Consider the following 23,774-nt stretch of genomic DNA (forward strand, 5'->3'; position numbering starts at 1 on the left):
AGGCCAGCACGGGTATTGAACCAGCATCTGTAGCAACACAGCTATGCAGTGTCTTAGACCGTTGCGCCACTCAGGCGCTGTACAACATGACAGGTCGGGAGTGGGCTACACTACTACAGTAAGAGCAAAATAATCCTAACAAAATAAAATAATAAAAACCTTAGTGTAACAACAGTTTTAGTAAGTAATACTGAAGTCATGCAAAATTATCAGTTTCTATTTAGGTTTATGTCGCCCATTCATTGTCAGAGAAACAGTAGGACCCAATAGCATAATCAGTGCTCTAACTCCCCCTTGCGCTGGTCTGGAGCAATGAAGTGGTGACGCAGGGTACCGTACTAAACCACAAATTACCTCTAAGTCCTGCAGCATAATCACAAAACTTTTAGTGGAGCAACCACTGTATGTTTGAGCCAAATCGATGCTGGTCCAGACATCTGTGGACGTTGAAATCAAGGTTGGTCTGGACCAAATCTGAACCAAACATAGACCTATAATTGGTTCAGATTTGGTCCGGACACGATAATATATAACTTTATTTATTAAAGGAATTATTTGAGAAGAAATATCCTAAATCAAAGTCATTACTAGCTGCATTCCTAGTGTTTTTATTTGCCCAACATAAATTGTGCAAATAAAATCACTTGTGAGCCAAATTGAGCCCCCTGTTGCTGACACCTGATTATTGATAGGTAGTACACCCCTACATTGATAATAAACTGTTAGACATTTACAATTAGGTATCTCTCACTCGTCATTCATTATCGCTTTGAATATTATGCATTGGTTCATTAAAAAGAGCTTTGGAGAGTGTGTGTGTGTGTGTGTGGAGGGAGTGTGTGTGTGTTCTTTCATAGGTGGCTTTTGTGATCGAATAGTCCAGCGCGGTGGCTTAGGGTTGTCTTGCGGTTTAAGCTGTTGCCTCTGGATCACATATACCACTGCCGCATGGGTTCTACCTCTACCTCCAGCCTATCCAATAAACAAAAAATATGTGGAGAGTGGTACTGCCCCACTTCTTTAAAAAAAGTGTCCAGTGTGTGAGGCTCTTACCCAGCATGGCCTTGCCTTCGTCCTCCAATTCAAAGCGCAACGTCTGCAGCTCCTGTTCTGACTGCTGTCTGAGGATGTCCAGTGTGCGTCTGTGGGCATCTTTCAGCGACAGCACCTCCTCCCTCTGCTCCTGCTTCAAACGCTCCTCCAAAGCCTAGACCCCTCCCCACCACACACACACACACACACACACACACACACACACACACACACTGTGTTTAATCATTCAACAAATCATTGTACAAATGGTAGCAACACATACAGTACATCACCTAAAATTACATAATATATTTTCAAACATATGTAAATGCATATACGCGCAGACACAGCAAGAATGTTTTTCTAGAATGTGCATAATATCTAACAAGCAGAGCGAGGGGAGGAAAAACATACGAAAAGCTTATGCGCATTCTGACTGAGTGTCAGCAAACTCATCCGCCTGCAAGTTTTGAGAACAGACACACAAGTCAGCTGCTGCTGCTGATCTGCAGCTTGATCTACAGGGTGAAGCTACATGATTATGTAATGCCATCCTCTATTTAGGCAATATTTGAGGAGTGTGGTGAAATTATTGTAATCAAAAGGTGAGACTTTTAGATTTCTTCAAAACAATCAAACTTTATTATTTAATTACTGCAGTAATGGAGCTGGTTGGTAATCACCCCTGGAGGTGATCACTGAGAACTCAACGAGCTGTTTTGAGCCACAGCATTTTATAGCAAAGTCCATCCTCCTTCAGTCTACATGACAAACAACAGATGTATGAAACGGGTCACAATGTTAAGATTTGTATGTCAAATATCACAATAAGATGTGACAAAGGCTGACATTACAGATGGATGAGCTGACGGACAGAGCAGCCCACTACCATGAGGTAAACAACTGTCCACCATTTTAGTGTCTCAAATTATACTGAACAAAAATATAAACGCAACATGCAACAATTTCAAAGATGTATTGAGTTATAGTTCATATCAAAAGAAGGATATTTCATATTTCTACCTTTTTTGTGTACCTATTGAGGATAACACCATGAAGAGGATGATATTCATATCCATAATTATTAGGGCTGGGAATTGCCAGGGACCTCACAATAAGACATATTATCACGAAACATCAAATTGTATTGGTCACATACACATGGTTAACAGATGTTAAAGCTAGTGTAGCGAAATGCTTGTTCTTCTAGTTCTTACAGTGCAGTAATATCTAACAAGTAATCTAACAAATTCACGACGACTACCTTGTACACACAAATGTAAAGGGATGAATAAGGATGTGTACATATAAATATATGGATGAGCGATGGCCGTGCGGCATAGGCAAGATGCAGTAGGTGGTATAGAATACAGTAAATACATATGAGATGAGTAATGTAGGATCTGTAGACCTTATTAATGTGTTGTTATTTAAAGTGACTAGTGATACCTTTATTAAATTAATGTATTACATTTACTAAAGTGGCAAGAGATTTGAGTCTGTATATTGGCAGCAGCCTTTCTATGTTAGTCATGGCTGTTTAACAGTCTCATGGCTTTGAGATAGAAGCTGTTTTTCAGTCTCTCGCTCAAAGCTTTGATGCACCTGTACTGACCTCGCCTTCTGGGTGAGAGCGGGGTGAACAGGCAATTGCTCGGGTGGTTGTTGTCCTTGATGATATTTTTGTCCTTCCTGTGACATCGGGTGCTGTTGGTGTCCTGGAGGGCTGGTAGTTTGCCCCCGGTGATGCATTGTGTTCCCTCTGCTGTTTCCTGAAGTCCATGATCATCTCCTTTGTTTTGTTGATGTTGAGTGAGAGGTTATTTCCTGACACCACACTCCGAGGGCCCTCACCTCCTCCCTGTAGGCTGTCTCATTGTTGTTGGTAATCAAGCCTACAACTGTGGTGTCGTCTGCAAACTTGATGATTGAGTTGGAGGCGTGCATGGCCACGCATTCATATAAGGAAATCAGTCAATTTAAATAAATTCATTAGGCCCTAATCTATGGATTTCACATGACTGGGAATACAGATATGCATCTGTTGGTCACAGAAACAGTACCTTTAAAAATAAGGTAGGGGTGTGGATCAAAAACCAGTCGGTACCTGATGTGACAACCATTTGCCTCTTGCAGCGCGACACATCAGGCTGTTGATTGTGGCCTGTGGAATGTTGTCCCATTCCTCTTAAATGACTGCGTGAAGTTTCTGGATATTGGCATGAACTGGAATACATTGTTGTACACGTTCTTCCAGAGCATCCAAAATGTGCTCAATAGGTGACTTCTGGTGAGTATGCAGGCCATGGAAGAAATGGGACATTTTCCGTTTTCAGTAATTGTGTACAGATCCTTGCGACATGGGGCTGTGCATTATCATCCTGAAACATGAGGTGATGACGGTGGATGAATGGTATGACAATAGGCATCAGGATAAATTCTAATTGCCATTGATAAAATGTAATTGTGTTCGTTGTCTGTAGCTTATGCCTGCCCATACCATAACCCCACCGCAACCACGGGGGACTATTTTCACAACGTTGACATCAGCAAACCGCTCGCCCACACGAGCCCATACTGTCTGCCATCTGCCCTGTACAGTTGAAACCGTGATTCATCCGTGAAGAGCACACTTCTTCAGCGTGCCAGTGGCCATCGAAGGGGAGCATTTTCCGACTGAGGTCGGTTACAGCTCCAAACTGCAGTCAGGTCAAGACCCTGTTGAGGATAACGAGCATGCAGATGAGCTTCCCTCAGACAGTTTGACAGTTTGTGCAGAAATTCTTAGGTTTAGCAAACCCACAGTTTTATCAGCTGTCCGGTTGGCCGTGGTCTGCTGTTGTGCGGCCGATTGGAGGTATTGCCAAATTCTCTAAAATGACATTGGAAGCGGCTTATGGTAGAGAAACTAACATTACATTCTATGGCAACAGCTCTGGTGGACATACCTACAAACAGCATGCCAACTGCACGCTCCCTCAAAACTTGAGACCTCTGTGGCATTGTGTTGTGTGACAAAACTGCACATTTTAGAGTGGCCGATTATTGTCCCCAGCACACAGTGCACCTATGCAATAAACACGCCGTTTAATCAGCTTGTTGGATATGCCACACCTGTCATTGTGGGTGGATTATCTTGGCAAAGAAGAAATGCTCACCAACAGGGATATAAACAAATTAGTGCACCAAAATGAGCTTTTTGTGCATATGGAAAATTTGTTCGGTTTACATTTTTGTTCAGTGAAATATGTGCTGTTTTTTTTACCAAGCGCTGCACTGTGACTATGAAGAACAACTTTGTTTTTTCTCCAGATACATTTTAATATAAAAGCAGCTGCCTGTTGATTTAAAAAACATTTTTTGTTAACTTATTGAACAGTAACTTAAGAGGTATAGCTTTCAAGGCCCCAGCATGGGTGCGAGGCAAATATAGAGCCTGTTAGCCTCTGTATGCCGCTTTTTCTACATCAAAGGTTTTCTCCTGGGTTCAATCAAATTTACTGGAGGTTAGTCCTGATAACACTGCCAACAGGTGCTGGTCGATACGGTATATTGCACTGTATTCACAAATGAAATGGATTGATATGTTAGGTAAGAGGCCAGTAGAGTTATTAAGATCCCAATTCAATCAAAGTTAGTAAGTGTGTTTCCGACAAAAACAATATCCTTACTGCGCAAACACAGAATATTATCTGAATTATTATACAGACTTCCTTTTGTTTCACACTACAATATAAATACTGCTTTGATGCATACTTGAAATCCAATTACTATACCTGCAACTCCATGATTTTTCTTTAGAGCCTGAAGTCTTTCTTGAAGAAGCCCACATTCTTGTAACGGGCAACAATTCAGCAGTGGTTTTCAATTGGGATTATTTGCCATTACATCAGCAGGTCTGGTAGCAGCAGCACTGCAGTTTTTCCAACTCACTGATCTGTGGTTTGGTTTGGTGACTGAGGCTTAAGGTCAGAGGACACATCCAGATGGTGACATGGACACAAGGGTGGGAATGGGAATGAATCCAACTGGACACGGACTAATGGAGAGAGGGAGCGAGGAAGGGGGCTGAGTGGAAGAAAGGAAAGGGAGCAGGGGTATAGATAAATTAGGAGAAGAGAGGGGCAGAAAAAGAGAGAGAAGGAGCCAGCTGGAGGAAATGGAGAGGTATAAGAAAGAGAAGAGAAATACACTCAGTGTTTCGGTTTATTAGGTACACCCATCTAGTACCGGGTTGGACCCGCCCTTTACCTCCAGAACAGCCTGAATTTTCCGGGGCAAGGTTTCTACAAGATGTGGCGTTCAAACGTTGCTCAAATGGTATCAAGGGACCTAACATTCCCCACACCATTATACCACCGCCACCAGCCTGTACAGTTGACACCAGGCAGGACGAGGCAGTGGACTCCTGATGCTTACGCCAAATGCTGACTCTTTCATCAAGCATGACGTAACAGGAACCAGGGTTTTCAGGCAATGTTTTTCCAGTCCTCAATTGTCCAGTGTTGGTGACCACGTGGCCACTGGACTTCTCTCATCAATGAGCTGTTTTCGCCCACAGGACTGCCGCTGACTGGATGTTTCTCTGTACACCCTAGACACTGTCATGCATGAAAAGCCCAGGAAGCCGGCCGTTTCTGAGATACTGAAACCGGCGCGCCTGGCACTGACGATCATACCAAGCTCAAAGTCCCTTAGGTCACTCGTTTTGCCTATTCCAACGTTCAATCGAACAGTAACTGAATGCCTCGATGCCTGTCTGTCTGTTTTATATAGCGGTCCCATGACTCAGTGTCTGTAGGACCAAAGCATTTTCATGAACGGGGTGGTGTACCTAATAAACTGGCTAAAAGTGCATTTACTGTAGGTACTAGAGAGGCAGATAAAAAGGGAGGGGAGAAAGTGAGGGAGGGAGATAAAGAGGGAGAGTGAGACACAGTGACCATTTCAGATGAGTGACAGTGACAATGTATATCTCCTGTGTAGCTCAGTTGGTAGAGCATGGCACTTGCAACGCCAGGGTTGTGGGTTTGATTCCCACGGGGGACTAGTACAAAAATGAACGCACTCACTACTCTCTGGAGCGTCTGCTAAATGACTAAAATGTAAAACATTTAAGTATCTGATAGGATATGGAGACACAGAGTAGGGGATGGTTAACAGTACATGCTGTCTTATACCACAAAAACTATTGGAGAAACAATGGTCAATGCGTGAGGTGTATGGAGCATGTGTATGGGTACAAAGTATTTACAATGCCTTCAGAAAGTATACACACCCCTTGACAAAAACATTGACCAATTAATTAAACATGAAAATCTGAAATGTATTTTGTCAATAAGTATTCAACCCATTTGTTATAAAATAAAATGTTATTGTCATCAATTTTGAATTCAGGCTGTAACACAATTTTTGGGGGAATAAGTCAAGGGGTATGAATACCTTCTGATTGCACAATATATATGAGGGGTGTGTGTGTGTATTATTCTCTCACCCTGAGCTGGTGCTGGCGGGCGTCTTCCAGTGTGCCATGGGCGCAGCGTTGAGCCTCCTGCAGCCGGTGCTCCCTGCGCTGGTGCTCCAGCTGCAGCTCCTGGAGTTGATGGCTCAGGTGCTCTCTCTCCTGGCTGAACTGGGCCTGCAGCTGCTGCAGCGCGCCCTGGGACTGGGAGAGCTGCAGCTCCAGACTCTGCTTCAGCAGCGAGATCTGGAGAGAAAGGGATGAGAGGGAGGGGTGTGTTATATGCTATGTGTCCCTAATGGCATGCTATTTCCTGTATTGCATTACTTTGGGCCCTGGTCAGAAGGTGCACTATATAGGAAATAGGGTGACATTTGGGACACAACCATGATCAATGTGCACTTCGTCTTCATTTTTCCCCTGCAGTGTATTAATAAAAAAAAAAATATATATACAATTATTATTGTGACTGGGCAATAATCAAGATAAGATAAAACTGGCATGTCTCAGGCTGGACACATTGCCATTCGGGTCTCCACCCAGTGTGGTTAACACCTCATGTTCCTTTTATCCTACAGTCGGTAGAGAAAGCAACTTGAGTGTTCCCGAGATAAAACACTTAAGTTCTTCCGACTGGAATGGAAGTAGCTAGAATATTATGAAGTGTAAGGATAATTAGGAGTCTGAAACTAGGGTATTTGGTGCAGTGTGAGTGTGTGACGTGTTCAACAGGCTGTAGTGTTGTTACATTCCCAGTATCGTGATGATATGATACTACATTTTCCATGACAAAAAAAGAAAACAAGACAGACTAAACTCTATGGTCATTTACAAACCTGATTAAAGTAAAATGGTGAGCTATAGCTTAAAAAATTAACAAATGTGACAACATAAATCCACATGTTAACATCACAACCATTTTCCTCAGGAAATTCAGTCTGCTTCATGTTTTCTTTCCTTACTTACTCAAAAGTACTGTGATACTGAAAATCGTGACAATGCGAAAGGGAGTGTGTTACACTACCTGTTCCAGCAGGTCCTCCACTTTCCTCTGCCAACCCTCCCTGGCCGCCATCAACTCCAGCTCCTTCTGCTGAGACAGCTGGGACAAGGAGGCTTGTCTGTCGGCCTCATATTCCTCCGTCAAATCCTCTTTCAGCAACCTCAACTCCTCCCTATAGAGTGGGTAAGGGGAAGGAAGGGGTAGAGAGAGAGAAAGAGAGACGTTGATGATCCTGAAGCCTGAAACACTACATCTCAGATTCTGGGTTGCACAGCCGTACTGGGTAAACTCATTCACCAGACACTTCAGCCCAATGCTTGAATGGTCTACTGGATCAACAAGTCAAACATAGCCTTTGTAAACCCAATAGAAAGAGTGGGTAAAAGTCCTGATCCAGTAGAAAAAGAACAATCTAGAAATGTATTCAACCGAAATGTGTCTTGCACATTTAACCCAACCCCTCTGATAAAAGAGGTGCAGGGGGGGCTGCCTTAATCGATGTCATCATGCCCAGGGAGCAGGTGTTGTTGTGGGGTTAACTGAATTGCAGGCTCGGGGGTTCGAACCAGAAACCTTTCGGTTACTGGCCCTACGCTATAAACTGTGCTTCTACACCTGCATTGCTTGCTGTTTTGGGTTTCTGTACAGCACTTTGTGATATCAGCTGATGTAAGAAGGGCTTCATCAATACATTTGATTGATTTGATTGAACCGCTAGGCTACCTGCTGTAGCCATTGCCATTATCTCTAATCAATCATCTCCCTCCAAACCCCTCCCCCTTGGCTTTATCTCGAATAAATTATCTCCCTCCGAACCTCATAACCCATTCCCCTATCTTGTGTACCTCTGATTCGGAGCCACGCCTTGCAGTCATGTGATTCGCTAAAATCTAATTCTGCCAAACAATTTTTATTTATTTAGTCACTACCACATAGGCCATATTTGAGTTGTTATTGCAGGCTTATCTGCACTATGCACAATAGCTTAGGGACGATGTTACCTATTGGCTGATATAAAGGCCTACCTCAGAGCATAAGTCCATTTTTGGTCCAGGTCTTCAGCCATTTTGTCAATTCTGCTTCTCCTCTGTCCTTATTGACATTACCCTGGCTTCATGCTGCTGTTTCTGGGTCTCAATCTCCTCCTGGACACGTGGACAAACCAGAGACAAGTTCAGGAAAGTTGAGGCATGATACAATATTAGTTATAAGTACAGAAAAGGGCAATGGAGATAAACATTTGGTTAAAATAATATATATATACTATTTCCTTCTCAATGAGGAGAATCTGCAGTTTAGACTGACACCAAAAGCAAGATTATAATGATAAATGTTCCACTTTGTTTCTCTTTGGATATAGTCTGTAATTACACATCAACCCAAGCTATTAACCAGGGACAGGTTTGCCAAAAGCATCTTAAGGCTAAGTTCATCGTTAGAATCTCCGTAGAAGCATCGCAAAGTTTCAGAGCCGTTTCCCAAAACTATTGTAACTAATGTTGCACTTGAAAACGCTTGTAAGCTAACGACTGCCTCAGACCACTCATAGAACAACTAAGTGTGTCATTACTTTACACATAGAAGATCTCCACTAAAAACAGAATCGACATGTTTGTCGCTCTGTCCACCAATGACTTTGTTGAATACAGGAACTCGCTCCGCCATATCCTGTTTATGCAAATTTGAATCGTTCGCTGAACTCCAGTTTATGCACCATTTAAACCGTTGTAAAATATATTTTTAATAACCCCCAAAATTGTGTTTTTAGCTGTTTGAAACTGGTGTACAAAACCAAAAGTAAAAGACGCAAAAACAAAACTTATGAACGGGAAGCATAGAAAGAGCGAGCATAGAACAGATCTACCTTCTTAGAATTGCTTTCAATGGGAATGACAGGTCTATAACGCACATTTCTACGTGAAATTGGTTGGGTCTCCCCAAAAAAATGACATATTGCAGCGTTAATCAATTGAGTTATTTTGCCAACTGTAGGCTACTGTGATGTGTACAACATGTGCACAATGATGTACCAACTGTGATTTTTGTCAATTATTATAAGCCAAACTGCCTAAATAATTGTAGCCATACACTCTTAGGAAAATTGATTCTTAAAGGGTTATTTGCAGAGGGATAGGGTTTTACCATGAACCGTTTCCCTTTTAAGATAGTGGCCAAACCTCAAAAAGGAGATACCCCTACCCGAGCTACAACAAAACACAACCATGTCTCTTATGTATCCCATATTTTAAAAGTATGGTTGTGTAAAAATATTTTATGGCATATTTTAATTTATAGATAGTGACACGCCCCCTAAACTCAAAAAGTACAGAATATGCCTGGTTGGAGAGTGAATCGGCCACATAAGCTCATGTAACCCAATATTGCAAGCGTTGATATTTTTTACATTTGAAATACAAGTAGTCAGTTGTCTGCACTACATACACAAAGAAACAGCATTAGCGTATTTTAATGCATCTTCGAAATATAGACCTGTAAAACAACAGAGATACAATGGGTGGAAATAGCAACAATTAATATTTATGATGAATGTAAGTTTTACTTTTTGGTAGCTTATTAGTCAACTTTCCAAGTCAAATTTGCTCTCATTCAATGCTGTATGGTCCTGCCTGATATAAATACATCGTTACATTTTTTGAAATGTTGTGGCTATTTTAATTTAAATCGGCTCTAAGGAAAACAAATGGGCTCAGACACTGAAAACTGACATTTTTTACAGTCAAAGGTTCCTCTGTGGATTTATTTGTTTAGCCCCTACACTTGCAATAACATTAGGGCCCCTCCTAACTACAGTCTAACTCTTATGTGTGAAATCAGTTTCGGTATAGTATAGATTCGATGGGCCGGATGTGTAGGCTGACTGGCATGGTTTGTTTCCCGCTAATCAAGTTGGATAGAGTCAATTATATGTTTTGCATTATTCTAAAGGCCTATTGCAACATGTAGCATGCTCCAACGAAAGAGAATCGAACGCTGGACTCAGGCACCCTCTCCCTAGCTCTACAATTTTCCCCCACTCCAGGATTGGGCTTTTAAGTCACTTTAAGTCACCTTATCATTTACTGTAGAAGTAGGCTTTGATTCATGGATAGTCCAATATGGCTGCCTGAATCCAACATGACCTTACGCTGGCTCACTGCATTCGTGATGCACATTGGGACGTTCCGATGCCCTTTATTGCCGTTCAGGTTGAGCATGCACATTTCTTTCCCAGAAAATCATGTCTACCATCCTGGTTTTCTGCCTTGGAGTTGCTGTATATGTTGACTTTATGGTGAATAGGGAGAATGCAACCACACAATATGTGACCGACTGCCTTGATTCAGTCTTATGTAGCAACGTTTAAAAAAACATTTTTATTTTTATTTTTTTACATTGGATAAAAGCAGACACAAAGCTACAAAATGGTATATCATACACTGCATTTGAGGAACAATGAGAAAGTAATTCGGCTTTGAAAGTTGATAAACTTGTAAACTCACTTTTGAGAAAATTTCCTCTGAATGTTTTGGTACCTACTGGAGAGCTCTTCTTTGTCTACACCCATTCAGCATCATTCACGCCATCTTAAGCTTTAGCCCCACCCATCTCTTTCAGTGTCAATCCGAGTGTTCTGTCCAAACAACCGCAGTCAAGCACCCAAGCTAACTGGCTAACATTGGCTAGCTTGCTAGCTACTTCCAGACACAAATGAGAGAACAGCTCACTGACCCTTTTACTCACACTAACAGAGCTGGTTAGGCTGTTTTTATATTATCCAGAGCATTGCTGACTGCAACTGTGCTGCTATCAACAATTTATGCTTTTTTGTCAACGTTTACTGACACCAGCCATATTCAATGGGTATTGAGCGTTCGTAAATTCATCAGTTATTCAGCACTATGGCACACTCAGACGAGAGTGCTCTGAAATCGGAGTAGATAGCCAGAGCGAATTTACCAGCTACGTCTATCGACAGTTGTCGCAGGGACATTCTATTGAAATGGTTACTTGCATAGTAGAGTTTTTTGTTAAGACATGTAGCTAGCTAGGTAAACAATTGAACCATAATCCCAACTCATGGCGTTACTACCCTGCATAAATCTGCAGGTAGCTAACCAACCAGGTTCAATAAATAGCAAAGCAAATGGCTCTGAGATACGAATAATAAGATCATACACGTAACGTTAGCTAGCGAGCCAGCCAGCTAACGTTAGCTAACTAGTTTACAGTACACGTTAACTTGAAATGAAAATGACTGTCAAAATTAGAAATGTGTAATATCTGAAAATATAGCTAGCTAGACTCTCTTACCCGTATACATCATGGGTGGATGCTTCTCCCTGTCACGGATGCCATGGTTACCCTTAGATTGAAGATGTAATCCGGAAACAGGTGTTTTCTCCATCTCCTTAGCTATCATACTCAAATTCCACTGATTCAAAACTCGGTCCTCCAGAAAGTGGAGAGCAACACTTATGCACTTCTACTATGTGATATATATATATATATATAAGCTGCGTTAGACAGGATTACCTACACATACTGACCAGCTCAAATAGACAGAAGCATGCTATATGGCAGACCAATCCAAACTCATCTCTCGGCATGTCCAGCCTACTCATTATCTCAGCCAATCATGGCTAGCGGGAAAGTTGGTGTATTTTTCTGTGGCTAAACCAACTAGGCTCGTAATTTAACAATTGTATTCGTATTTACAGATGGCATACAAGTTTGTTATTAAGGCACATGAAAGTTCACATGTTCCAGAAGGCATTTCTGCCAAAAAACGCATTTTGATAAAACATTTTAAAAAGTTCACGTTCAAATGTGAAGTAGTGACCAGCAACATACGCCTAGTTTCCTGAAACGAGTCACAAGAACATAAATCACTATAATGAACCAACACAACCTGACACTCATTGACAAGAAATTCCATCGACTTAGTGGGCCTTCACATGTCAGAGGAATTGCAGCTCTCCAATGTCAATGCCATCCTGAATCTCAGTCTGAATTTTTGATTTTTATTAGGATCCCCATTAGCTGATGCCAATGGCGACAACTAGTCTTCCTGGGGTCCCACACAGCCAAATTCTTTGCAGTATTACTTTAGTGCCTTGTTTGCAAACAGGATGCATGTCTTGGAATATATCTGTACAGGATTCCTTTTTAACTCTGTCATTTAGGTTAGTATTGTGGATTAACTACAATGTTGTTGATCCATCCTCCGATCACAGCCATTAAACTATGTAACTGTTTTAAAATCCCCATTGGCCTCAGCAGTTTATGTTCACTCCTACAACTGATTTAGGAAGGACGCCTGTATCTTTGTATTGACTGGTTGTATTGTAATTAATAACTTCACCATGCTCAAAGCGATATTCAATGTCTGTTTTTTTACCAAAAGGTACCCTTCGTGAAGCACTGGAAAACCTCACTGGTCTTTGTGACTTAATCTGTGAAAACACATTAATTTCCAAAAGTTTGCTAAGAGCCGGCATCAAGCTGATTGGTCAACTGTTAGAATCAGTAAAAGGCGCTTTGCCATTCTTGGGTAGCGGAATGACTTAAGCTTACCTCCAGGTCTGAGGACAAACACTTTTCTCCAGGCAATATAGTCCGCTACCATCCTCAGTAGCTTTCCATCTAAATTGTCAATGCCAGGTGGTTTCTCATTAAGTGATAATGCCCGAGAAGCCGGTGTTTGGAGGATATATCAGCACAGGTTTTGTTAGGCCAGAGAAGAACAGTTCCAATATATCCTCCATACACCGGCTTTGAGGGCATTATCACTTTTATACAACGGGTAACCAACATACAGTATTCAAATAATGATTGACATATTTTCACTAAAAACATAATTTTGATGATATTATTCTTTCGTTGTTCATTCTAAATGGTCCATTGCAATACTGGCAAGCAACATTTTTATCCCTTGCTTGCTAGCTAGCCAACTACGGCTAATTTACAGTCACGTCAAACAGTGCAGACAGAATAACAACAGTAGCTGCAGTTGTTTAAGCTGTTGCTTTCAAGTGACATTTATTTGGATACATCCATAACAATGAGCTAATGAGGCACGATTTTGCATGGCATAGAAAATGTGCTCTCTCGTTAGGACACTGTTGTTCAGAGGACCTAGCCAAAAACACAGCTAACACGATATCTTCAAACTGAAGCTGGAAAGACCGCAAACTAGCTGCACTTCAATTCGTTTTACCTTTTTTCAATTGACATTTCTTGTATATATCCATAAAAATTATGTCAGCTGATTCATGATTTTGACTGGCTGAGAAACACTGCCTGCCTCTCTCTCTCGTCATGACTCCCGACCCCTACACGTTCATTACTATGGGACAGTTGGAGATCGAATTTGAATATTGAAACAACGTTGCAAAATGTCCGAGAGACAGACAGCAAGGTAAATACAAATCTCCGCTGTTGAAAATCAGCATTCAGGATTAGACCCAGCCGTTGTATAAGTATTGATGGGCAACAATCATTTTTCCACCTCTCCCACACTAACTTTACAGAATTCAAAATTACAATCCTTTTCTTTCATTATTAGGTATTTTATGCATGAATATGATGGCTCAGTTTGTTATTGGGATTTCATGTCTGAGTTTGGCAAAGTGGGCAAAGTGGGCAATTAAATAAATTCCACAATTTAACTTTTAACAAGGCACACCTCGTAATTGAAATTCATTCCAGGTGACTACCTCATGAAGCTGGTTGAGAGAATGCCAAGAGTGTGCAAAGCTATCATCAAGGCAAAGGGTGGCTACATTGAAGAATCTCAAATATAAAATAGATTTTGATTTGTTAACACTTTTGTGGTTACTACATGATTCCATATGTGTTATTTCGTAGTTTGATGTCTTCACTATTATTCTACAATGTAAAGAATAGTAAAAATAAAGAAAAATCCAGGAATGAGTAGGTGTCCAATCTTTTGACTGGTACTGTATATAGGAATATTTGTGCATGTATCTGGTATTCCCTTAATCATTTTACATATACAGTAGTGACATATTTGAGATCTTGCCAAGATTTCTGTATTTCAATTAATTAAATTTTTTTATTGAGCAGAGAATAAGAGAATACAAGGGAGTATGAGTAAAGCAGCAGTTACCTAATGTTTATTTTCAGTGTACTAGTGTTGATTTAGGAATTAAATTAACTGGAAGTAAATTAATCAGACATTTTGTAATATAATTTGATGGTATGCACAAAATAGTGTGTGAGGATTTGGTGAGGCAAGCTGATCCTAGATCTGAGCATAAGGCACATCTTCTCAAAAGTCTTACCTGCAGGTCAGTGAGCAGGTTGCTGGTCTCTCTCACTCTGGCTCTGGTGGTGTCCAGCTCAATGCATAGTTTCTCCTGGGTGTCCTTCAGACTGGAGATGTGGCTGTGTGCAGAGCCAAGATTTTGCTCCCCTTCCTTCACCAACTCCTGAAGGTGAGACACCTGCAGTGGACGGGAAATGAGGTCAGATGTCGTGCAACTCAAGGACCAAATCAGGTAGTAGTGGCAGAGAGGAATGGCCATGCCTAAGGTTGCAAAAGGGAAGGGTATAGTACTGTAAATGTTCTAAGTTTACCAGAAAACTACAAGAATGTTGGTATCTTAAGGATTTTATGTGATCTATCACAGGACATTTAGTGGCTGTTTTGGGTACTTCAGAATATCACAGTTGTCTCTAATTCAAATGAAATCAAATGGTATTTGTCACATGAGCCGAATACAACAGCTGTAGACCTTACAGTGAAATGCTTACAAGCCCTTAACCAACAACGCAGTTCAAGAAATAGAGTTGAGAAAGTATTTACTAAATAAACAAAAAAATGTCATAAAAAGTAACACAATAAAATAACAATAACGAGGCTATATACAGGGTGTACTGGTACCGAGTCAATGTGCGGGGGTACAGGTTAGTCGAGGGAATTTGTACATGTAGGTAAGGTTAAAGTGACTATGCATAGATAATAAACAGTGAGTAGCAGGTGGTAAATGTAAATAGTCTGGGTGGCCATTTGATTAATTAAAGCTGTTAAGGAGCCTGTTGGACCTCGGTGCTCCCGTACCGCTTGCCGTGTGGGAGCAGAGAGAACAGTCTATGACTTGGGTGACTGGAGTCTTTCACAGTTTTTTGGGCCTTCCTCTGACACTGCCTAGTGTATAGGTCCTGGACGGCAGGAAGCTTGGCCCCCGTGATGTACTGGGCTGTACGCACTACCATCTGTAGCGCATTACGGTCAGATGCCGAGCAGTTGCCATACCAGGCAGTGATGCAACCGGTCAGGATGCTCTCAATGGTCCAGCTGTAGAACTTTGAGGATCTGGGGACCCATGCCAAATCTTTTCAGTCTCCTGAGGGGGAAAAGGCATTGTCGTGCCCTCTTCACAACTTTCTTGGTGTGTTTGGAGCATGATAGTTTGTTGGTGATGTGGACAGCAAGGAACTTGAAACTCTTGAACTGCTTCACTACAGCCCCATCGATGTGAATGGGAGCGTGGTCGGCCCTCCTTTTTCCTGTAGTCCACGATCAGCTCCTTAGTCTTGCTCAATTTGAAGGAGAGGTTGTTGTCCTGGCACCACACTGCCAGAATTCTGACCTCCTCCCTATAGGCTGTCTCATCATTGTCGGTGATCAGGCCTACCACCGTTGTGTCGTCAGCAAACTTAATGACGGTTTTGTAGTCGTACTTGGCCATGCAGTCGTGGGTGAACAGGGAGTACAGGATGGGACGAAGCACGCAACCCTGAGGGGCCGCTGTGTTGAGGATCAGTGTGGCGGATGTGTTGTTGTCTACCCTTACCACCTGGGGGCGGACCGTCAGGAAATCCAGGATCCAGTTGCAGAGGGAGGTGTTTAGTCCCAGGGTCCTTAGCTTAGTGATGAGCGTGGAGGGCACTATGGTGTTGAACGCTGAGCTGTAGTCAATGAACAGCATTCTCACATAGGTGTTCCTTTTGTCCAGGTGGGAAAGGGCAGTGTGGAGTGCGATTGAAATCTGTTGGAGCGGTATGCAAATTGAAGTGGTTCTAGGGTTTCCGGGATGATGGTGTTGATGTGAGCCATGACCAGCCTTTCGAAACACTTCATGGTTACCGACGTGAGTGCTACGGGGCGGTAGTCATTTAGGCAGGTTACCATCGCTTTCATGGGCACAGGGGCTATGGTGGGTGGTCTGCTTGAAACATGTTGGCATTACAGACTCGGTCAACGAGAATTTGAAAATTTCAGTGAAGACACTTGCCAGTTGGTCCGCGCATGCTCTGAGTACACGTCCTGGTAATCTGTCTGGCCCCACGGCCTTGTGAATGTTGACCTGTTTAAAAGGTCTTGCTCACATCGGCTACGGAGAGCGTGATCAACTCTAGCCAATTTTGTTTTGTCGACGTTTAGGAAATGTACTGCCAATTTGAGAGTTGTAATCTGGTCTTTCATGAGTAATTTTATCTGACAGGTACGTTAATTGCATAATTGGATGGAAACCTGGTTTATGTCAAAGACTTTCCTTACCTCTTGATTGGCTATATTGAGCTTGGCAGAAAGCTCCTTCTTCAGGTTGTCCAGTTGCTGATGGAGACAGTTCTTCTGCTCCTCCAATGAGAGTCGCCGAATCTCAAACTCCTGCCCCATTTCCTAAAGTGACAGTCAATACCCAGATGAGTTTGAGATGCAACAAAGAAGCTGAACTTCGCATGGAGCACTGGTTTTCTTAAAAGGATACTGAAGGGAGATTAAATGCATCATCGTGCTAAAATAAGCTTGATTGCAATGCAAAACCCACAAGAACAAACCAGTGATTTAGCTGATCTCACATTGATAACGGACAGCTGCAACTTTCTTCGCCTAGGTTTTCTATTCCCGCCCCCAATGAAATAACGACCTATCAAGAGCACCGGAAATCATAAGGCTGATGAATGTAAAATAATTCAAGAATAAAGGACTAGTAGGTCTATATTTCATTAAAACCTTTAATAAAAAAATGGAAAATTAATATAATATGTGCAATTTTAAATAACTTTATGAGACTACATTTTCTTTTAATAAAAATTATAGATTATATAACTCAATCACGCACTGAGACTGCTGTTTAAAGAAAACTTTAAATTTGCCTGACAGTCATTGACATTTCTGTGCTTAACTTGAGGGACAGGTCGCAGTGGCGGGTAGTATATGGGGCTTTGGTGACAAAACGGATGGCACTGTGATAGACAGCATCCAATTTGTTGAGTAGAGTGTTGGAGGCTATTTTGTAAATGACATCGCCGAAGTTGAGGATCGGCAGGATAGTCAGTTTTACGAGGGTATGTTTGGCAGCATGAGTGAAGGATGCTTTGTTGCGAAATAGGAAGCCGATTCCAGATTCAATTTTGGATTGGAGATGCTTAATGTGAGTCTGGAAGTTTACAGGCTAACCAGACACCTAGGTATTTGTAGTTGTCCACATATTCTAAGTCAGAACCGTCCAGAGTAGTGATGCTGGACGGGCGGGCAAGTGCGGGCAGCGATCGGTTGAAGAGCATGCATTTAGTTTTACTTTAATTTAAGAGCAGTTGGAGGCCATGGAAGGAGAGATGTATGGCATTGAAGCTCGTCTGGAGGTTAGTTAACACAGTGTCCAAAGAAGGGCCAGATGTATACAGAATTGTGTCGTCTGCGTAGAGGTGGATCAGAGAATCACCAGCAGCAAGAGTGACATCATTGATATATACAAAGAAGAGTCGGCCCGAGAATTGAACCCTGTGGCACCCCCATAGAGACTGCCAGAGGTCCGGACAACAGGTCCTCCGATTTGACACACTGAACTCTAGCAGAGAAGTAGTTGGTGAACCAGGCCAGGCAATCATTTGAGAAACCAAGGCTGTTGAGTCTGCCGATAAGAATGTGGTGAATACGGCTGCACAGTAATGTCTCTTATCGATGGCGGTTATGATATCGTTTAGGACCTTGAGCGTGGCTGAGGTGCACCCATGACCAGCTCTGAAACCAGATTGCATAGCGGAGAAGGTACGGTGGGATTCGAAATGGTTGGTAATCTGTTTGAATGGTGAATTCATCTCCCAGTGTCTGGTGGAAAGCAGACTAAACAAGTATTCCTCTAGGATTTTTCTTGTGCGTAGCTCCATTATCCAGAAAAACTTCCCAGTAATAAACGATTACAAGCATACCCATAACATGATGCAGCCACCACTATGCTTGAAAATATGGAGAGTGGTACTCAGTAATGTGTTGTATTGGATTTGCCCCAAACAAAACACTTTGTATTCAGGACAAAAAGTGAATTGCTTTGCCACATTTTTTGCAGTATTACTTTAGTGCTTTGTTGCAAATAGGATGCATGTCTTGGAATACTTTTTATTCTGAACAGGCTTCCTTAATTTCACTCTGTCAATTAGGGAATCGAGGTACAAGATACTATGGGGAGTCGCACTCTCGCGACTTTGGTTGAAGGACCTCACACATGACAAGGCCAATAAAATCCACCCCTCGCTGGATGCCCCTGCCTTCCACAGGTGATAAGCGTGAGGCTTGGATTCATTCCTTAATACCCCACTTCACCGAGCCCAGGAACCTGTGGGGCCAAATAGGTGTTGTACCTCATTTCCCTCCAACAGCGAACAGTAGTTAGAGTCATAACGTTACGTTCGCTTTCAGTCAGTCAACAAGCCGACCCCAACAGATGCTAAATGAAATGGCCCATGGCAGACCACCCAGACCTGACCACTCCAGATGCGGTAGTCTGGATATTGCACACTCGGGGGACTGCCTAGTGACTTACTTTTGTCCCAGCTGTAAGAATACTGTGCTATACTGGTAGCAGTGTCATCCAAGTGATAAAACCTCACAAAAGTGTGTGGTGATGCCCAACTCTCCGCAGCACAAATATCTCCTATAGTAGACCCTTTAAACAATGCCCAAGATGCTGCCAGACCCCTGGTGGAGTGGGCGCGTACACCGCTAGGTAACCCTTGCTGCTAAATGTCAGAGAGATAGCCTCCACAATCCAGTGGAAGAGATGCTGCTTAAAGAGTGCCCTGCCGTGAGCTGGATTAGCAAAACAGGCAAAAAGTTGGTCACATAAACAGATATCCCGGCTCCGTTCAATGAACGTGCGAAAAGCTCCCACCGGACACAGGGCATGTAACCTCTGTTGCTTTTCAGAAGCAAAAGGAGGAGACGAAAAGGGAAATTGCTCAAAAGTTAAGGACCTGTAGGACATAGCCATGACTTTCGGGGCAAAGGCCGCATTTGAACGCAACCTTATAGTCGCCCGGGTCAAACTGAGTACAGGAAGGGTGTATGGACAACGCATGGAGGTCACATTTAGCCGAGGCCAAAGCCATGAGCAGGGAAGATTTGTAGGAAAAGATCTTCAGATCTACTGACTCCAGAGTCTTAAAGGGGGCTGCACACAGTGTCTCCAACACCAAGTCCCATGTGGGTGCAATAGGTTAAGGACCGTCCCCGGTGAGGTTCCGTCAATTCCCACCAGACAGCGGCAATGTAGCCTTTTAAAATGGAGAACACTTGAAATGCTCCTGTAGGAACATAAGGATAGCCCTCACAGAGCACTGAAAAGGAACAAGTGCTATATCGTGGCACCAGAGCTCATACGTTTGCCCCTTATACGCATAAAACCCTCTCGTGGAGGACGCCCTTGCAGACTGAATGGTAGCAATAACATAAAGGCAGTAAACCTCTTGCCATCAGGCACATAGGAACCAAATCTCTCACCTCACTTGCCAAACCTGCCCATGTGCCTGGGACAACAGGTCCCTGCGCAACGGGAGTATCCACAGGTCCCCGCCCAAAATGTGAATGTTCTCTGTGAACCAAGGCTGCCTGGGCCAACGGGGAGCCATAAGAATCAATGGTAAGTCCTCCTGGCGCACCCCCTCAAATATGGGCTGAATCAGAACCACTGACAGAAACACGGAAAGGAGGGTCCGAGGCCACTGGTGGCCCAGACCAAAACTTCCTTGGTCTTTGTGGTTGAATCTGTGTTGGAAATTCACTGCTCGACTGAGGGACGACCTTACAGATAATTGTATGTGTGGTGTACAGAGATGAGGTAGTCATTCAAAAATGATGTTAAACACTATTATTGCACACAGAGTGAGTCCATGCAACTTATGTGACTTGTTTAGCAAGTTTTTGCTCCTGAACTTATTTATTCACTTTGACATTATGGGGTATTGTGTGTAGGCCAGTGACAAAACCCCCCCCCTCAATTTAGTCAATTTTAAATTCAGATTAACACAACAAAATGTGGAAAAAGTAAAGGTTTGTGAATACTTTCTGAAGGCACTGTATGTAGGTAGGCTTGGGGGTGTGTACCAAGTTCATTGTATATGAATATATCAATAAATACTGGGCTTGAGTGTGGTTGCGTGTGTGTGCACAGAGTGTAGCATAAATAGAGTGTATTAAATAGCGTGTATACAACAGTGTGTAGGGCAATGTGTGTGCACTATACTCACAGCCATCAATAGATTATTCTCCTTCTCTGCAGCGTCCTGTGCGCTCTCCTGCGTCGCCCTGTGTTTCTCCGACAGCTCCTCCAGTGCCTGTGCCTGGGCCTCTTTGAATCTCACACCCTCCTCTTCGTATTTGCCCCTCAGCCTCGCTAGCTCCTTCTCATAGCCCTGCCTCTCCTCACGAAGGGACTTGGGGGGGGGGGGGGGGGGGGGGGGGAGATAGCCAAGATTTATTTCACACCCCGGCAGATCCGAAGGGCCATAGATGCATGAAACATTTACATGTGGTGGCTGTAATGAAACAAACCACAGCTGAAATCTAATAGATGAATGTCCCCTCCTCTTAGAGAGCAGATGGGCTACTTTCATCTTAGCACAGCAGTTTCTGCAGTGTTATTAATGGAACCCCGATGGTTCTTAAAATCAATATGTTAATGTTTTAAAATCCGCTAAAGAAATGATAAACTATGTATACTACATGACCAAAAGTATGTGGACACCTGCACTAGGCAGTCCCCTTCTGTAAGCTTATGTGGCCTACCACTTTGCGGCTGAGCCATTGTTTCTCCTTGCACTTACAGTTGACCGGGAAGTTCTAGAAGGGCATAAATTTGACATACTGACTTGTTGCCACGTTGAAAGTCACTGAGCTCTTCAGTAAGGCCTTTCTACTGCCAATTTTTGTCTATGGAGTTGGCATGGCTGTGTGCTCGATTTTATACACCTGTCAGCAACGGCTGTGGTGTAGCCGAAATAGCTGAATCCACTAATTTGAAGGGGTGTCCACATACATTTGTATATACACTACGCTATATGGAAGCTTATACGGTTATACCAAGGATGGATCATTTAGCTATTTGGTTTTACATTCTAAGACCCCTTGAAGTATAAAAAAAATTATCAAAAACAAATTACATTTGGTCTTACTGCTATAAGCCCATACAAACGCATTGAATAACAGATTCACTACATGGTACAACTGATCGTCCCCCAAAAAATCTAAAGGAAGTTTGTTCTGAAGAGTCTGTACAATATCAGAGATATAAGAAAGATCAGGAAACATTTATTTATATTGAATGTACAGTATTTAACTGCTTCGTTTTTGGCAGTAAACAGTCTCCATACACAGTATACGTTACTTCCATTAATGTTTTCAACTGGTCCCGGGGGGACGAGTCTCACCTTTCCATATTAGTGTGTAGCCCAAACTGTTCGGACACTACAGACAGAAGTTGGCAGATCGGCTGTACCAACTTCAGACCACGCTTGTGGTGGTCGTACAGCAAAACAGAGAACATGATCGTGTTTGTGAGAGTCTCATCTTTCCATATAGGGGTCAAAACAGGACAAACCGTTCGGACACAACAAACGATTTTGTGAGAAGACCGATATTCAGGATGTCTGATGGTCTGACTAACACTGCTCTAGCTCTGTCACCTTTAAACGCAGATGCGTAAGTGCGGGCATCAGCGGATGCAGAGGATTGACACACATCCAATGCAAAACTGATATCTCTAGCTTAAACTGGAAAAAGTGTTTTATGTCAATTAGATTTCCACGGGGCCGCGGAAATCGACTCTATGGGGTTTTAAACACAAGATAGAAGGGCTAAGCTTCTTCACTAAACTTCCCCCGTTGTTTGGATCTACTGTGAAGCTTGAGATGTTTCAGTGTATTACATAATAAGAGAAAGGTTGAGATACAGAACTATTCTGTTCTGTACCAGCTCCCTGGTGGGTACCTGCCTGAGGGAACAGCAAATTCTAGAAAGCATGCATACGTTCTGAAAACATTGGCATCATCGAAAACAGAATTGCACAGTTGTATAAATATGGGCAGCTAACAACCTTTTCCAATGCCATGCCAATCAATATACAGTACCAGTCAACATTTTGAACATAAAAACTAATTCAAGGGTTTTTCTTTTTTTAAACTATTTTCTACATTGTAGAATAATAGTGAAGACATCAAAACTATGAAATAACACATTTGGAATCATGTAGTAACCACAAAAAAAAAGTGTTAAACAAATGAAAATATATTTTATATTTGAGATTCTTCAAAGTAGCCACCCTTTGCCTTGATGACAGCTTTGCAGACTCTTGGCATTCCCTCAACCAGCTTCATGAGTTAGTCACCTGGAATGCATTTCAATTCAATTAGGTGTGCCTTGTTAAAAGTTAATTTGAGGAATTAATTAATTTGAGGAATTATTATTTCCTTCTTCATGCATTTCAGCCAATCAATTGTGTTGTGACAAGGTAGGGGTAGTATACAGAAGATAGCCATATTTGGTAAAAGTCAAATAAGCAAAGAGAAACAGTTCATCATTCATCATAACATGAAGATCAGTCAAGCCGCTAAATATCAAGAACTTTTCAAGTTCAAGTTGACTTGTACTGTACATAATGTTTTTGGCCAAATATGTTGGCCAAACAAATACTTCCTATCTGCGTAACTTCCCACTGTTTTCCCAGTGTCCGGATCTACTAAACACCGAGACACTAGCAGAAGCTAAATATAATATTCAGCACATCTTACAAACTGAGAGAAGTTGAATACCTGCTCCAGGGAGAGGACCTGATGTTTGTGCTGCTCGTCGGTGGCCTGGCTCTGGTTGAGCACCCTCTCCCTCTCCTCCTCCAGCCTGAGGATCTTCTCCCTCAGGCGGCTCTGCTCCAAGTCCAGGTCCCTGATAGTGGCCTCGTGGCTCATATGGGTGGCCTGTAAAGAGCCTATCTGACCTGGAGGCACACATGCAAAACAAGCAGATGGTGAGGGTGTGAA

General features: G+C 42.5%; 1 protein-coding gene across 1 annotated transcript in view; it reads right to left on the bottom strand.

The window, feature by feature from the left end:
- fam184aa (family with sequence similarity 184 member Aa) overlaps window positions 1-23,774 on the bottom strand; it is a 49,364-nt gene that overhangs the window by 18,191 nt on the left and 7,399 nt on the right. Inside the window, 9 exon segments of the mRNA XM_038969660.1 lie at window positions 1,054-1,207; window positions 6,527-6,739; window positions 7,518-7,668; window positions 8,522-8,572; window positions 8,574-8,641; window positions 14,801-14,962; window positions 17,023-17,145; window positions 20,991-21,176; window positions 23,550-23,731. Of these exon segments, the coding sequence (XP_038825588.1) occupies window positions 1,054-1,207; window positions 6,527-6,739; window positions 7,518-7,668; window positions 8,522-8,572; window positions 8,574-8,641; window positions 14,801-14,962; window positions 17,023-17,145; window positions 20,991-21,176; window positions 23,550-23,731 (1,290 nt within the window).

This window comes from Salvelinus namaycush, chromosome 30, assembly GCF_016432855.1.
Source record: "Salvelinus namaycush isolate Seneca chromosome 30, SaNama_1.0, whole genome shotgun sequence".
NCBI lineage: Eukaryota > Metazoa > Chordata > Actinopteri > Salmoniformes > Salmonidae > Salvelinus > Salvelinus namaycush.